The sequence below is a fragment of the Heteronotia binoei genome, chromosome 5 (assembly GCF_032191835.1).
Source record: "Heteronotia binoei isolate CCM8104 ecotype False Entrance Well chromosome 5, APGP_CSIRO_Hbin_v1, whole genome shotgun sequence".
NCBI classification, from domain to species: domain Eukaryota; kingdom Metazoa; phylum Chordata; class Lepidosauria; order Squamata; family Gekkonidae; genus Heteronotia; species Heteronotia binoei.
This window is the reverse complement of record NC_083227.1, coordinates 140,683,269-140,698,842: the sequence shown is the minus strand read 5'-3', so window position 1 is coordinate 140,698,842 and position 15,574 is coordinate 140,683,269. Positions and strand designations below refer to the sequence as shown.

Here is a 15,574-nt window from a genome sequence, read left to right as displayed (position 1 = left end):
AACTTTAATTATGATTTCTGCTGTCTTTGTTCAACATGAGTTTAGATTTTGACTGAATTGTTACCTGCATTTGAATTTGTTACAACTAGAGTTGTCCCTTACCTTTAGTTGAACAATAAACTGTTTTGCAGTGGACTTGGAGAGTAACAGAAACATTTTGTCTCCAGCCTGATTAATCAGATTATAATAAGAGAACCATACTTGTTTGTTTTTAACCTACGGCTGTAGTGTACATCTTGTGGTCACTTAAGATGTACACTACACCACTACTAAACATTTGTCATGCTCCCACTTTAAGCACTGCATCTAAAGTAGAATAGATTTGCCAATATCACGCCTAGCTATGATGCAGGCAACATAACTGTAGTACGGATGCTCACACATGCAGTGTAGACAGGTACACATTGTGTAAAAATTAATTAACCTCTTCCATAAATACAAACTTTCTCTGCATCACAGTCCAGAAAATGAATGACTTAACTAATGTGTTTTTGCAGATAAGCCATTACACCTCCCCCCCAGCCACTTGTGATAGCAGTCTCTTAATAATATGAAATGTAAAAATGTGTGGTAAAGCTGCAGTCCAAAGCTGTGCTCATGACCTGAGTTCGATCCCAGCGGAAGCTGGGTTCAGGTAGCTGGCTCCAGGTTGACTCAGTCTTCCATCTTTCTGAGGTCGGTAAAATGCGGACCCAGCTTGCTGGGGGGAAAGTGTAGATGACTGGGGAAGGCATTGGCGAAGCACCCCGTAAAAAGTCTGCTGTGAAAACGTTGTGAAAGCAACATTGCCTCAGAGTCGGAAACGACTGATGCTTGCACCTTTACCTTTTTAAAAATGTATTGGTGTTTTTTGTTGACCGTTAATGAGAATCAGATTGCACTTTTGCACCTTGATGAAGTCCTATAAAACACTGATCAGTGAATGCTTTTGGTTTGAAATCTGTTTCCAAAAAATTGAACTAACATGCTTAGCAATCGTTGCAACAACATGACTGTAATTTGGTAGCTTTGGCTGTCCTTTGCATCAATTGTCACATTTTTTCAGTTTTTCATTTCAAATAGTAACTCGCACAAAATTAATGTACAAGTATTTGTGAGCTTAAGCTGAAAGGTCTTTAAAGAGAGGCACACAGAAATCTTTATGAAAGCAGGTATAGCCCTTTTCAGAAACAAACTGGTACAGTTTACCCAGCACTTCCACTCTGGTCTTCTAAATTATCTCATTATGCTAATATGCTTTGCCTTAGTTTTTCAACAACAAAGTCTGAGCTTTTTCTTATCTAAAGGGTTGTTGACACCTATGTTTGTGGCATAGCACTACTTCAATATCTGTGTAGTATTTCTGTATGCTTTGTGAAATTCACTGCACAGTCAGTAATTATATCTAATGTCACTTTGGTCAGTAGGTGGCCTTTGAGGGTGTTCACAGGTGTCTAATTGTAGATGGGTGTGTCAGAGCTAGTTATTTATAGTTGCACTGGAGATTCATAGTCAAATATTGGCATGCAGGACTCAGGTTGCATCATGTCTAGTTCATTGGCACTGCATGTGATGAGCCATTTGTGCTTTTGCTTGAGAAAGCATTTTTAAAATCATCCAACCAGAAGCCCTTAAACCACTGAGGTGGTGATTTCTTTTCAAGTCGATAGTTTGAAAGATGATATTGAAAGTTTATAAGCAGCTTCTGGCCATGCTGCATGGCACTCAGCAGTTCATTTGTACAATCTGAGTGCTTCCCAAGGTTTTAGCAATCCTACAGCCTATAAGAGAGCTACAGGATGCAGAACTCTTTTAACTTGCATTATGAGAGTAAGTAGGAGGCAGTATGACAGTATAGCAAAGTCCAGGAATGGAGTTTGATCTTGGCACCCTTAGCTCTATGAAAAAGCAGAGAATGTATGTTTCTCCTGGTTTGTGCTGCATTTTGCTGTATAAAGGTAAAAGGGCCTTAAGGTATCGGATACTTGTTTATGTGATTGGAGGTAATGGGAAAGAACCAAATGCTAAATGTTCCAGGATAAATAATACATTTTTTCATATTGTAGAACTTCTAAGTTTGATAAGTATTTATAAGATAACAGCACTTCCTAAAGCCTGCTGTTAATTGTTTTGAGTATATAACTACACCTGACATAAGTGAGCCTTGTGGCAGAGTACACAAAAGAAACTTCAGTGCAGAGGTACCAGTGCAAGCTTAGTTCTCAGAATGCAGAAAAAGTTCTGAAAGGCATCACCTCTGTAGTAATTTCGCTTTTTTTTTTTTAAGCCCCAATGTAAGTTTTTTGGAAGTGTGATTGGTATGTATAGGAAACAACTCTTTTGGCTCAGGCATGTATAATCATTCTTTTGTACACATTTTGAAAACCCATTCGCATAGTTAATACTGTCTGAACTGACCTGTGTTCCTCCACTATGAGAAGAGCAAAAGCCTCTTCAGCTGTGGCCCTTTGATTATGAAATGCCTTCCCTATCTCTGCCTTCCTGGTGCAAAGTGTATTAAGTGCTGGAGCTAGGCTTATTTGTCCTTCTCCCTCTGAGGCAGACGACATCTTGGTGGGTGATTGGCAGGGACCCTAGTCATCATATAGACAGATTGTATTGGACCTGTATCTTCCTATATTATAAACTGACCAGAGCCAGAATCTGATTTTGGTAAAATGCCACCTTATTATTGTTTTGTGGTTTTACTATATCAGAAAAAGTTGGTAAGCAAAGTACAGGTCCAGTCTAGAGTCAAGCCAGGATAGTCTGAACAACACCCGAGTCAGGAAGTCCAGTCGGGGGTCTGAGAGTGTGGTTGTCTGAAGCAAGGAGTCAGGAAGCTGAGAAATCCAATCAGGAGCACGAGAGGCAAGGTGGATGCAAGGGTGTCACAGATGTGACTTGTTGCTTCCATGGAGAGTTCGGCCCCCCGAGCAGGGCGCTAAATAGGTCTCCGGTGATGCTTCAATTAGCAAATGGGGACGCTCCTGTTAGAACTCAAGGCTCAGCAACCATCTTCCTTACAGGCATGCATCTCTTTGACGGGTTGCTAAGTCCTGGTGGAGTCACTCTCTCAGCCAAGCTACTCGTGGAGGTGAGTCAGGTGGGCTTTCAGATTGCAGCTGCTGGCCAGGTGCAGGAGATGCTGACTCAGGCAGCGGTGGTGAGCTGTCCACTCCCAGAACATCAGAAGAGCCAGCTGCAGGCTCTGTTGGGGCTGTGAGCTTGGGCGGGGGCTCAGCAGAATCATCATCATCACCCATGACACTTGCAATGTCCAGCCATTTAATGTATTCCTAGGCTCAGAGCATTTTATATTTTTGGTTTCTGCTTTGATCCTTGTGCTTTGCATTGCTAAATCCCACTATTCCCCCACCTTTCCATTTAAACAAAATAGCACAAGAATTTTAAGCATGTTTGTATTTTAAGTAAAAAAAATTAATATCTTTCATTGTGTTTCTCTGTGTCCTTTATAAAGTTTATATCTCTGCTACCTGGCATTACATTTTTTGACACACATGGGCTAGCCCTGCAAAGTCCCATTTATGTTAGATCCAGCCCTCATAACAAATGAGTTTGACACCCCTGCTTCAGATGGGCCAATTCTTCACCAGGTTTCATCATCCCCAGGCTGAAGGGAACAAATGCCTTTAGTTTTAGTTTAGGTTAGTTTATTTGATTTGTATCCTGCCCTCCCCGCCAAAGCAGCCTCAGGGTGACTTTAACATTAAACTGGCCAAGAGGTCTGATGCACATCTTCCTACCAGTTCCAATAGTGCAGAAATTACTTAGAAAGATCAAAGAACGACAGGCAGAGATCATACTAGTGATTCCCATTTGGCTTTGCTGCCCATGGTTTTCAACCTTGCTGCAAATGTTGACAGGCTCGCCTTTGAGACTCCCAGGATCTGTGGACGTCCTACAACAGGAACCTGTCTGGCATTCCCATCTGGAGTGGTTAAATCTGACCTCCTGGAGATTGAGTGGGATAACATCCTGTGCCCTAGAAGTAGCAAATACTCTTCAGCCTCTAGAAGACAATCTACTAATAGAATATACAACACTATTTGGAAGGCTTTCATTCAATGGTGTTTGACAAAGGGAGTTGATATACTGAACCCACAACTCAAGTCACTTTTAAGCTTCCTTCAAGAAGGCATAGAAAGAGGTTTGAAGGCTGCAACACTGATAAGTCAAGTTGCAACACTGTCTACAGTATTATCTCAATTTGAGGGCATCAGTCTGTCCAGATACTCACATGTACAATGTTTCATTAAGGGAGCAACTCTAAAAGAGCCTCCCCAGATATATAGATTTCCAACCTGGAAATTACATGCTGTGCTCTCCTCTCCCACCAAACCACCCTTTGAACCAATTAGAGAGATTCCACTGAAATGACTGAGAATGAAGACTCTAATCTTAGTAGCAGTCACTTCTGTGAGAAGGATGTCAGAGCTGGGAGCAGTTTCTATCAAGCCTGAGCTTTGTATAAAGTAACCTTGAGAGCTGATCTAACTCTCCAACCTAAGGTGAATTCTACTTTTCTCAGATCTCAAAAAATTGATCTGCCAACTTTTTGTCTGAATCTCACTCACCCAGTGGAAAGGACATGCTACACCTTGGATGTTAGGAGGGACTTGAAGACATTCATATTCAGAACCAAGCGAATCAGGAAAAGAGATGCCGTGTTTATTTCTGTCTCACCATCAAACATGGGGAATAGAATGTCAAAATCAACCTTTAATAGGTCTCTTAAAGCAGAGGTCCCCAACCACTGGGCTGTGGACCAGTACCAGTCCGTTGCTTGCTAACAACTGGGCCGTGGAGCAAGGCACAGCACTGCCCCCACCTGCCTGGGACCCAGGCAGACAAAAGAGGCAGCGTAATCTCGCTCTGAGGCAGGGAGCAAGGCAGAGCAGCCCCGCCACCCCTTCCACAGGGAGGCAGCTTCAGAGTGAGGCCACATTGCCTCTTTCATCCGCCCGGGTCTCAGGCCGGCGGAAGGGGCAGCACTGCTGCAACCTTAGCTTACCCCTCATTTAAATGGAAGGGAGATTGGCTTTCTGCTTCCTGGCCACCTAGTGGGGAGGCGGCAGAAATAGCCCCAGTCTCTCCCCCCCCCCCCCGCTTTAAAGACCACCATGAGGGGCAGGGAAGGGGTGTGGGTGCAGCCTGGGGCTGCAAAAATCCCAGCTTCAGCACATATTAGACACAGAATACAATGACCCATGCAAAAATGAGGACACTGCTATGGCAGGTCCCACCAAGATGTCATCCACCTCAGAGAGGGAATGGATCATTGGATACTTCCCATGAAGTGTCCTCCTCTGAGGAAAGGAGGACATATTATCCCTCCCAAGTCATTGCCAATCAATCAGTCATCCAGTCAACCAACTATCTGCAGGATTCCTTCTTGTCTTAATTGTCTAACACTTAACTTTTTCTTACTTATGTTAAATGTTCTATATAGTTATAGAGTAGTCTTTTACTGCTTGTGAAGTTACCAGAACTGAAGGACAGGTGACTCTCACAGCAAACAGGAAGAAGAAAAGTTTAGTTCCTGCTTCTCTAAGTAGATGGTGGGAACCACCCACCAAGATGTCCTCCTTTCCTTCTGAGAGGAAGGACCCTTTATGGCAAGTATCCAGTGATCCATTCCCTCCCATTTGAAGATATTATCATAAATGTAATTCTACACTTTGCCCTAGTTTGTCTCAAAAAATCCCAAGAAAATGGAGACAGGTACAGACAGTTTCCAAAAGGTTTTAAATTTGGGTTTTAAAAAAAATCCTCCAAAACAGAGATGCATTGCCTGTGCTTGTGCTGGCAGCAACAAGGAAAAAGAGACCTGACCTTCCTTCCTTCCTAGGCTGCACTCCCCCTTGCCCAGGAGAAGAAGGAAATGTCTGTATCTCTCCTGCTGTGTTCTTTTTTCTCCCCTTCTACTGCCTGGGAAAGAAGACTTAAAGTGGAAGAGTAGGAGAAATCTGTGAGAGCTACTTGGTAGAAATAATAGAAGAAAGGGAGGAGGTGGCATTGAAGTGAGCCATGCAGCCAGAAAACCCACAGGGCTGGCAATAACTGGAGAAGCAACAGGGAAGGAAGGAAAAGGCAATGGGGAGGGCAAGAATGATGCCACCACTGGGACAATTCTGGAGGAGGAAGAGGTGGTGGCATTAGAGAGACAGGAGGAGTAAGATAAAGCTAAGAGGGTGATAAAGGGAGGGGAAAAGCTGGTGGAGGCAAAGTGAGATAAAACAATGGGGTTCTCCTCACGACTTTCTTGGTCCTCTTGGCACTGTCTCTACCCTTAAATTCCCTTAAATTAAAGTCTCCAAACACGTCTCAAGGGCAGCCCCATGAAGTAATCTAAACAGGGCATTCATCAGTAGCTAGATCTTTTCTGCCCAGAAAAGACCACATCTGGCTAATCAGTCAAAGCTGGTAAAAGGCACTCCTGGATTCAGTTGCCACCTACTTAAAGAGCAGTGGGCCTTGGTCCAAGATCACCCCCAGATTATGGATCTGTCTCTTCTAGAATGCAGTCCCATCCAGAATAAGCATAAATAACAGGTCAGACCTTTTAGGAATCCCAGTTCCAGCTGTCATGTTCCAGAGCCTAATTTGACTGAAGTGCCTTCTCTTGGCCTCAGTCAGAGAGGGGCAGGGGTTGAGTATCGCCTAATGCACCATCTCTCCTAGCTCGAGCGAGAACTGGTTTGTCCTCCTTAGCCTCCTCCTTCAAGCCTTCTGAAAGCCTTAGTCAGGCCTGGGGCATGCCTGTAGGCTTCATTTGCCCATTAGCCTTGTGGGGGTGTTACCTAGCCTGTATGGGCAAGAGTAGCTCCTATTTTTGCCTCGTTATTCCCTTTCCCCACCCCCGGGGTAGAGTTTCTCGGTAGCTGACTGTCACATAGCTAGCTGTCAAAGGGCCATGAAGCTTCCTAGTAGTTGATTGCCAGCTGTGTGACAAAGGGCCAGCTGTCAGTGAGTGCCTGTCTCATAGCTATCATTGATCAGCTGGCTGGTGTACAGCTCTTTATAAGGAGCCATCAGTCACCTCATTTGTCCTGGAATGCCAGGCTTCATCCTATGGGGAACCGAGAAGGAGGGGGCATGATATTGTCTTTTCACTCCAAAACTGGCATATATGACAAAGTTTAGGACTATTAAAATTACTTTTTTAATAGACAAAGCCCTTCTGACAAAGTCTGGGCATGTAAAGTCTTTGTGAGCCATGAAGAGAGGTACAATTTAGGTACATTAATTTATTCAAGGTTTTAAAGATTATTTTCATCATAACTATTTTGCTGTTTTATTTAGGCACAGTTTGTTAAGAATGTATTGTGTTGTGATAGGCATAATCAGATGCCTTGTAATCTTGATTGCTGTGTGCCAAATACTTTGATGGTTATGCATTTTCTAGTAAAGCAGGCTTAGACGCACTAAGGTTTTCAATACTTGCTATATCAAAGGAAAAAGAGAAATCAGTGATTGAAAAAAGTATTTTATTGAGAATAAGTATTTGAAATAGTTGAAAAAAAGCATTTTATTGAGAATAAGTATTTGGCAATAATGCTTTAGCAAGCACACCGGAAATAATTCAGATTTTCTTTGTGACTTGGTTATGTAGAAATCTTTGTATATTTTTAGTAATATAAATTGTGATTATCATCTAAAGCACGATATCAACAATATCAGTTAAAATTTAGTCTGTCTGCTTTCTTCAATTTAAGGAGAATCTTCTCTTTTGTAGATTTAGGGCTTAAATTTAGAGCACTAGGTCAGATTAAACAGAGCTCTGTTATATCAGCTTTCAGTTGACCCATTCAATAAAGGGCATTCTTCCATGTTCTTAAGGCTCAGAGATCAGTAAGGGTTCGCATTTTGAGACGGTTGTTCCTGTAACTTTGGAGATGTTCACTGAAATAGGTATTTAGAGTAGAAATGTCATATTTAGGGAACCTAGAGACAGCAAAGCTGAGAGCATGCTACAAAGGATGGTCACCAAGGAAGCTGTATTTGGGACAGAAAGAAAAATGAGGTGGATCAAAAGTAATGGCAGTTGTTGAATATGTACATGTGGGTTTATAGGTTGGATGTAGTCTGAATGTGATAATTGTTACCAAGAGAAGTCAGAGTTTGATGTTTTTAATTATGAAGAATGCTTCTTAGTTATATTTTCTATCACCCTATTCTAAATATGCAGGTAACATGATTGAGGAGAATGTTTGAAGTACTTGCATAAGTATTACCAGTGCTCTAAATGCCATCCAGGTTTTGATATACAGGCACCAATGTTTTAAAGAAAGCTCATTAGAGTGTCTTTAAAGGGAAGGTGGGATTCTTAAGATGCTTTGCATAGTGTCTAGGGGAAAAATCTTTATAGCTTACCGTCACGGTATCTCATTTTATGTAATCAAATTATTTTTGATCATAGCAACATGAACCGTGAAGACCGGAATGCGCTGCGTATTAAAGAGAGAGAGAGGCGTAATCAAGAAATTCAACAGAGTGAAGAAGCTTTTCCACCTAATTCTCCTCTCTTTGCTGAACCATACAAAGTTGTAAGTGCATGTTTATCAAATGAGCTTTTACATCAGATTAAAAAAAGAGATGGTTTAAGGTTTTTATTTTTTAAAGAAAAATCTGACACTAGCAGGTTTGCCCAATGTCGTGCCCCTGGTGCCCCCCATTGGTCCCCAGTGCCACCCCAGCCAGGCTGTCGCTCCCCCCCCCTTTAGGCCAGAGGTCTCAGAATTGGAAGGAGGCTGGGTTGCACCACTCTCTGGCTCTCCTTTTTGGCTGTGGTTTTGGGCTCCATGTTCTCTCTTTCTCTCTGAGTTGGCAGCCCTTCATCAGTAGCCTGCTTCCTCCCCGATCTCTCTGGATGGCCTCCTTTTATTCTCCCTGAGGGTTGCCCCCTCCCTCTCAGGGCCCGCCCCCCTCTGGCCCCGCCCCCACTCTTAAGCCCAGGCACCGTGGAGAGGGGTCTCTTGGACGTTCCTCCCTCGGGGGCTGCTGGGGCATCACTGGTGCGATGGACTTGGGTGCAGTGGTGCGAGCCGCAGCGTCTCTGGGTGTGGTCCTGCGCTGTCCCCAGGATCATTCGGCTGCTTGGCTCCCTGCTCCCAGCTGGGCGGGGCTGCGCTACTCTCTGTGAGCCCGGGGCCTTGTGCGGTGGCTGCCTGGGCTGGCAGGCTCCCGCAATGGCAGCGCTCCACTTCCTGGCCCACAGGTAGGTTGGGGCCCTTCTGTTGCTGTGCCTGGCGCCGTCCCTGTTGGGCTTGTCGGGCACAGCATCGGGGAGCAGGGGGGCTGAGTCCCAGGCTGAGCGAGACACCCAAATGTATGAGCATTTTCTGAAAAATGTTTTACATAAGCCTTCCAAGCCTTTATATGAATAGTAGTCCTCTAAAGTAACTTGGTGTTCATAAGAGGCTTGAAAGGGGTTAAGATTTTTTGCCCTTGATGATAATCAAGTCAGAAATGTTACTGTATGGTTTAGTTTTTGACATAACTGGAGATTAATGATTTTTAGAATTTTATTACTGTTCTGGGATTAATACAGGTTTTGGATACATCAAATCACCACTCTTTAAAAAATACTGAAGTTCTAATTTCTGTAAGTAGTACCCTAATACACCTATAATCTGCACGTGAAGCTGGTTAGCTACTAAACAGTATATATGCAAAGTGTTAGTACAGAACAGTAAATACAAATTTATTTGCAGAGATGATTGTTACACTGATGTTTTGCTTTGTTGCAAAAGAGTGATTCAAGATATAAACATTTCTCATTTCATGGTGTTTGTATTTCATAGAAGACACATAATTGTTAGGGCTTGATATTTTAGTGTCTGGTTCCTTCTTGTTTTTAAAAGGCTTATTGTGATTGATAATGAAATCCTGCATTGTTTAATTGTACTAGTCATAAGTAAAACTGAAACCAAACTATGTAGTCAGGAAGAGACTGTGTTACAGAAAATGGTTGATTTGACAAACTTCGATCTGGGTTTTTTAAAAGTACAGACTCCTTGTTCATAAAGTGACTGCAGATGAATCCCTGAATACCTCTCTTTCTGGTATCAGACAGTTCAAAGGTCAGGGACAGAAGATTATGCAGCTTGGAACCACCTTGCCTATTTCTTTCACTAAAGGCACATCTTGAGTACCTTTGGAAGGTAATTAAAGGTGATGAAGGGGAATGCAGAAGCTAGACAAAAGGAATTTTAAAAATCCAACTCCTTTTTCAGTCTTGTGATTTGAAAACTGAAGAAGTACAAGCTTGCATAAAAGATGGAAAGAGGTAGATGAAGTGTAGTGTCGGACTAAGAAGAGTAAAGTCAAAACTCCCCACAAGCAGCCAAATTAGACAAAGCTTCATGTGTATAACAGTTTCTTGCCTTCTGAGCCCATTTCCGGGTCCCTGCAGACATCACAAACCACAAATTGATTCATAAAGTGGGGAAGACCGTGGAAGTTCTTGGTTTGTGAAATTCACTTACTTTGAACCTCCATAGACTTCCGTTTTTTTTTTTCCTGTCAGTGCCCATCCATAGATATTATCCATTTCCCCCAGTTTAGCCCCATTACATCAATATGTAATTGCTCACGTCTATGAGCTTCATGGCAAAGTGGAGGATCTGGAACCTGGGATCTCTGGGCCTATTACTTGTAATCTCCCTCAGTGAGCCACGTGTGTATTCAGACAGAGTGTCACAGTGTCACTCGGCCTTCTTATTCAGTAAAGACAGAGATACAGTCTGGTTGCTTTTTTAAACAGAAAATTGATCCTTACTTGTGCATTACTGGATGATGAATATAACCAGTTTTGGTTCTTGAATATAAAATGCTTTTGTTGTTTAAGACATAGCCAATGCTTGTCACTTTTTAAAATTGTGACATCAGAAGGAGAAGACTTTACTTCATCTCAGTTTGAGCATGTTAAAGGAAAGTAACCCTTAAATATACTGTGATTATCTTATGGATAAAAGGAAGTACTTCTTCACCCAAAGAGTGATTAACACATGGAATTCACTGCCGCAGGTGGTGGTGGCAGCTACTAGCATAGGCAGCTTCAAGAGGGGATTGGATAAACATATGGAACAGAAGTCCCTCAGTAACTATTAGCCACAAGGTATAGATGGAACTCTCTGTCTGGGGCAAGTGATTTTCTGTATTCTTGGTGCTTGGGAGGGGGACAACAGTGGGAGGGCTTCTAGTGTCCTAGCCCCACTAGTGGACCTCCTGATGGCACCTGGTTTTTTGGCCATTGTGTGACAGAGTGTTCGACTGGATGGGCCATTGGCGTGATCCAACATGGCTTCTCTTATGTTCTTATGATTTACAATTTAATAAGTAACAAATTATTTCTAGAAAAAAATATGGAATATTTGGCATTATTTCTAGAATATTTCTAGAAAAAATATGGAATATTTGGCATTACAATTAGGGGATGAACCACATTTTTGCTGCTCCATTCATGACTGAACCACGAACTGATATACTGGATATACTGGTTTGCAAACTGAACTGGTTCGTATAATTTCATTAGCCATTTAAAGTTGAACCCCCTGTTTTCTGCACTTCATGAACTGCATCAAAATTTGTGGAAGTTTGTGGCTGTTCTTCAGTTTGCAAACATCACTTCACAAACCAGCCAAAATTTGTGATGATTATCACAAATCCCTAATTATTATAATCCCTAATTATAATAATATATCAAAAATACATTTTAGTGTGTACACATAAGCAAATCTATGATTTCATTATTACAGAAGATCCATACAGTGAAATAGTATTGACATTTTATCATTATAGAAGATCCATACAGTGAAGTAGTATTGACATTAGTTTCAGCTGGATACTGGCAGATTCTATAACTAAGATTTTTACAGTTATAAGGTAACTGGCAAGGTGTAGTAGTTTAAATGAAAAATGGTCCAGTTTCTTTCTTAAAATATAATTCAAGGAAAAAGCAGCTGTAACTTGCTGTGACAGACCTTTTAAGAGACTGAAGTGCCAGAGTCTTTGTTAAATACCCAGTGATTTATTTGTAACTCACCCTTAGTCTTTGGTACAGCCGGTTAATCAATGAAGCTGTACAGCTTCATTTTCTTGTAGGTGTTTTAATGGTGAAATGAATTCTAATAATAATTAGCCGCCATGAGCCTGCCTTGCCGGGGAGGGAGGGGTATAAATAAAAAAAGTATTTATTTTTTTATTATTTAATACCATTGATTGGCCAACACATGTGAGTTGAATTAATTTAGGTAAAGAACAAGTGATTAGAAAAATATGTAAATAATTAGCATTCAGAAATTCATCTGCCTAAAAGCTGAGTTGTATAATGACTTACAAATATTTGTTAATGTATTTTAATGTGCTTTTGTATTGTGGTTTTTATTACTTACACAGACTAGCAAAGAAGATAAATTGTCTAGCCGTATCCAAAGCATGCTTGGGAACTATGATGAAATGAAGGATTTTATAGGTGACCGGTCTCTCCAGAAGCTTGCACCAACAGTACCATCAACACCAGATGAAAAATCAACCCAAAATTTCTTTGGTGAGCAGAGACATAGTACTGGCTCTCATCAGAGCAGCAAATGGACGCCTGTAGGTCCAGCGCCTAGCACTTCTTCCCAGTCACAGAAGCGTTCTTCAGGTTTACAGAGTGGACATGGCAGCCAGCGCAACAGTGGCAGTAGCACTAGCAATAGTGGGCAGAGACACGACCGTGATTCATATGGCAGTAGTGGGAGCACCAGTAGCCGAAAAAAACCTCAGCATGGATCAGAACATTCAAAGTCTCGTTCTTCCAGCCCTGGAAAACCATCTACTGTTTCTTCTGTGAACCCCAGCCATTCCAGATCTCATGGAAATGATCACCACAGCAAGGAGCATCAGCGTTCTAAATCTCCACGAGACCCAGATGCCAACTGGGACTCACCATCTCGTGTACCTTCATTTCCTAGTGGCCAGCATTCAAGCCAGTCTTTCCCTCCTTCACTTATGTCTAAGTCTAACACAATGTTGCAGAAGCCTACTGCATATGTAAGGCCCATGGATGGTCAGGAGTCCATGGAACCAAAACTTTCTTCTGAACACTACAGTAGCCAGACTCACAGCAACAATATGAATGAACTGAAACCTAATAGCAAAGCACATTTAACAAAGCTGAAAATTCCCTCTCAGCCTCTTGATGTAAGTTGTCTTTTTTAAATAGTTTCATAACATGCTCAGTGCACCTTGAAACTGAACTTCAGTTATTCCATGGGTAAAATATACATGGGGCGGGGGGACAGGTGACAGACAAGAGATTTCTGCTGAAATCACCTCCTGGAGTAAGGAAGCATGTTACTGTGGAATAAATGCTCCTGCGTTTAACTGTTTCCTGTGTGCACTGTTTTTGGTATTAAGATCTTCAAGTCTGCCTTCATTAGTATTTTATAACCAAATGTTTTCTAAGTGCTTATCAGGCTGCATAAGCTCTTCCTTGCACAAAATTAACTTGTTCTACTGTCAAACCTAAAACAGTATTCACATTGGCAAGTTGAATGAAATAACTCTTCATAGACTTCATGGCCTTTATTTCAGAAAGCAAAAAAGAATGACTATGAAACTAAGTAGGTCTACTCAGAATCCTCAGGTCAGTGGAGCTTACTCTTAAGAAAGTGGTTTTAGGATTCCACTGTAAGTTATTCTGCTCCCTGTACCTAAATATAGTGTCTTTTGGGCACTAGTTTTAAAGGGAAAATCCTGAATTTGAACCTCAAACCAGCATGACAATGCAAATAAAACCTTGATTTATGAACCTTGATTTATAGGCATCAGCATCTGGTGACATGAGCAGTGTGGATGAAATCCTAAAAGTAAGTTGTTGTTTTTGTTTCCGGCACTTTTTTCGTACATATGCAGGGTGATGGTGACATAGGCTAGTCAAGATAATTTGACCATGCACTGTCAAATTCTTAACATTTTGTAAATATTTAAGAATATCGTATCAAAGTTTTAGATTTGTTAACATAGCAACTTGATGGCCAGGTCTGTAGCCACAGGGGGCCACTCTGTGGGCCCCACCCTGATTTCTTGAGGAGGATCCTCAACTCAGGGCTCCCAGACTGGCCCCACCTCTTTCTCCCCCCCCCCTCCTTCTTGACCGACCAGGACAGGCAAGCAAGAGGCAGTGGATTGCCGTCCTTCTCTCAGCCCGCTGGCTGTGAGGAGTAGGAAGAGCGGCCCTGCCTCTCTCTCCCCTCCTGCTTGGCTAAGCAGGACAAGAAAACAAGAGGTGGCAGATTGGGGGGCTGCGCCTGAATTTTTTAAAAGCCCCTGAAAAAAAAAATCTTGAGTTTAAAAAATCCTGTCTGTACCCCTGTTGATGGCTTTTCATTCTTCTGTTTAGTTTGTGGATTGAATTTAAAGGATTTATAGTCTGCTGTTCATAAAGCTTAGTACGTTGATAATTAGTTTTAGTTTTCTCAGCTAACCGTGATGGTGAGTGAGGTCACAGACAGCTTTCTTATTGTGTGTATTTGAATGTGAAGTCTGCCTGTTCTGTTTGTGCTAGCACAGAAGTATAATTGTTTTGTGCTTTGTGCGGCTATAGGAGATGACCCATATTTGGCCACCTCCACTGACAGCTATTCACACACCTTGCAAAACTGAACCTTCAAAATTTCCATTTCCAACCAAGGTCAGTAGACAGTACACCCAATGTTATAACCATAGCTAAAAGTTTAATGATAAAACTACTATTGTATACCGCAGCTTTCATAATACAATGTATTTCAGAATTGTACTATTTTTGTTTGCATTGGCATTAACATTTTGAGTTTCTAAAGTCTTTTCTGTGCCACCCCCACCCCCTGCTTGACCCTTTTTACCTTTATCATGAACTTGAATTCTTGTCCTGCTCTTTGATGGCTAGTAGGTCTCCCAAAAATTGCTCTTAGCAAAACATGGAATCATGTCTTGCATTCAGAACATGAGGTCATAAATTGTTCAAATTTTCTTCCTGTTAGGAAGCTCCAGCTATGCTTTTTCCGTACTTAGTATTTCGTGTTCTCTTAAACATCTTAAAATCTTGTGCAGCCAGTCCAGCAATGACTGATCAGGGGTTGCTTTGTGAGAATTATAAACAGCAATTTAGAATGAGCAGGTGGCTGAGCTGATACTTATTTTTAAGCTGCGCCTTGCTAGAGGCTGAGCGCATTTCAGAGAGCTCAGAGAGAGAGCAGAGAAGAAGTGCTACAAGGGTGAGGTTTGGCTTTCTAAGCAGCTGGGGAAGTTGTTGAGAATTTCTGAGTTTGTGTGATTGGTGAAAATTCTGAGTTTGTGGTTGCTGGGGAACTGCTGTTTGTTTGGTTTGAGTGGGCTGAAGGTGATTGTAGCTGATTGATTAGGAGTGACTGTGTTCCCCACCCTCTTTGCATTATTAAGCTGTGTCTTGCTAGAGGCGCAAGCCTTTGGCACGAGCTGAAGGGTGTGAGCTAGAGGGTGCGAGCTAATGGGCTCTTGGCCTGGGGGCTCTGTAAGGACCAGGAACCCAGATTCCTTGTGTTCCCAATAAGGTAAGTAAACCCTT

At 42.1% G+C, this 15,574-nt stretch overlaps 1 protein-coding gene across 3 annotated transcripts in view; it reads left to right on the top strand.

Moving 5' to 3' along the window:
* Positions 1-15,574, top strand: part of AFF4 (ALF transcription elongation factor 4) — a 73,358-nt gene that overhangs the window by 20,890 nt on the left and 36,894 nt on the right. For all 3 annotated transcript variants that reach the window (XM_060240519.1, XM_060240517.1, XM_060240518.1), the window contains 4 exons: positions 8,423-8,549; positions 12,403-13,191; positions 13,815-13,859; positions 14,597-14,683. In XM_060240519.1, the coding sequence (XP_060096502.1) occupies positions 8,427-8,549; positions 12,403-13,191; positions 13,815-13,859; positions 14,597-14,683 (1,044 nt within the window). In that variant the 5' untranslated portion in view covers positions 8,423-8,426. The remainder of the gene's footprint in view (positions 1-8,422; positions 8,550-12,402; positions 13,192-13,814; positions 13,860-14,596; positions 14,684-15,574) is intronic.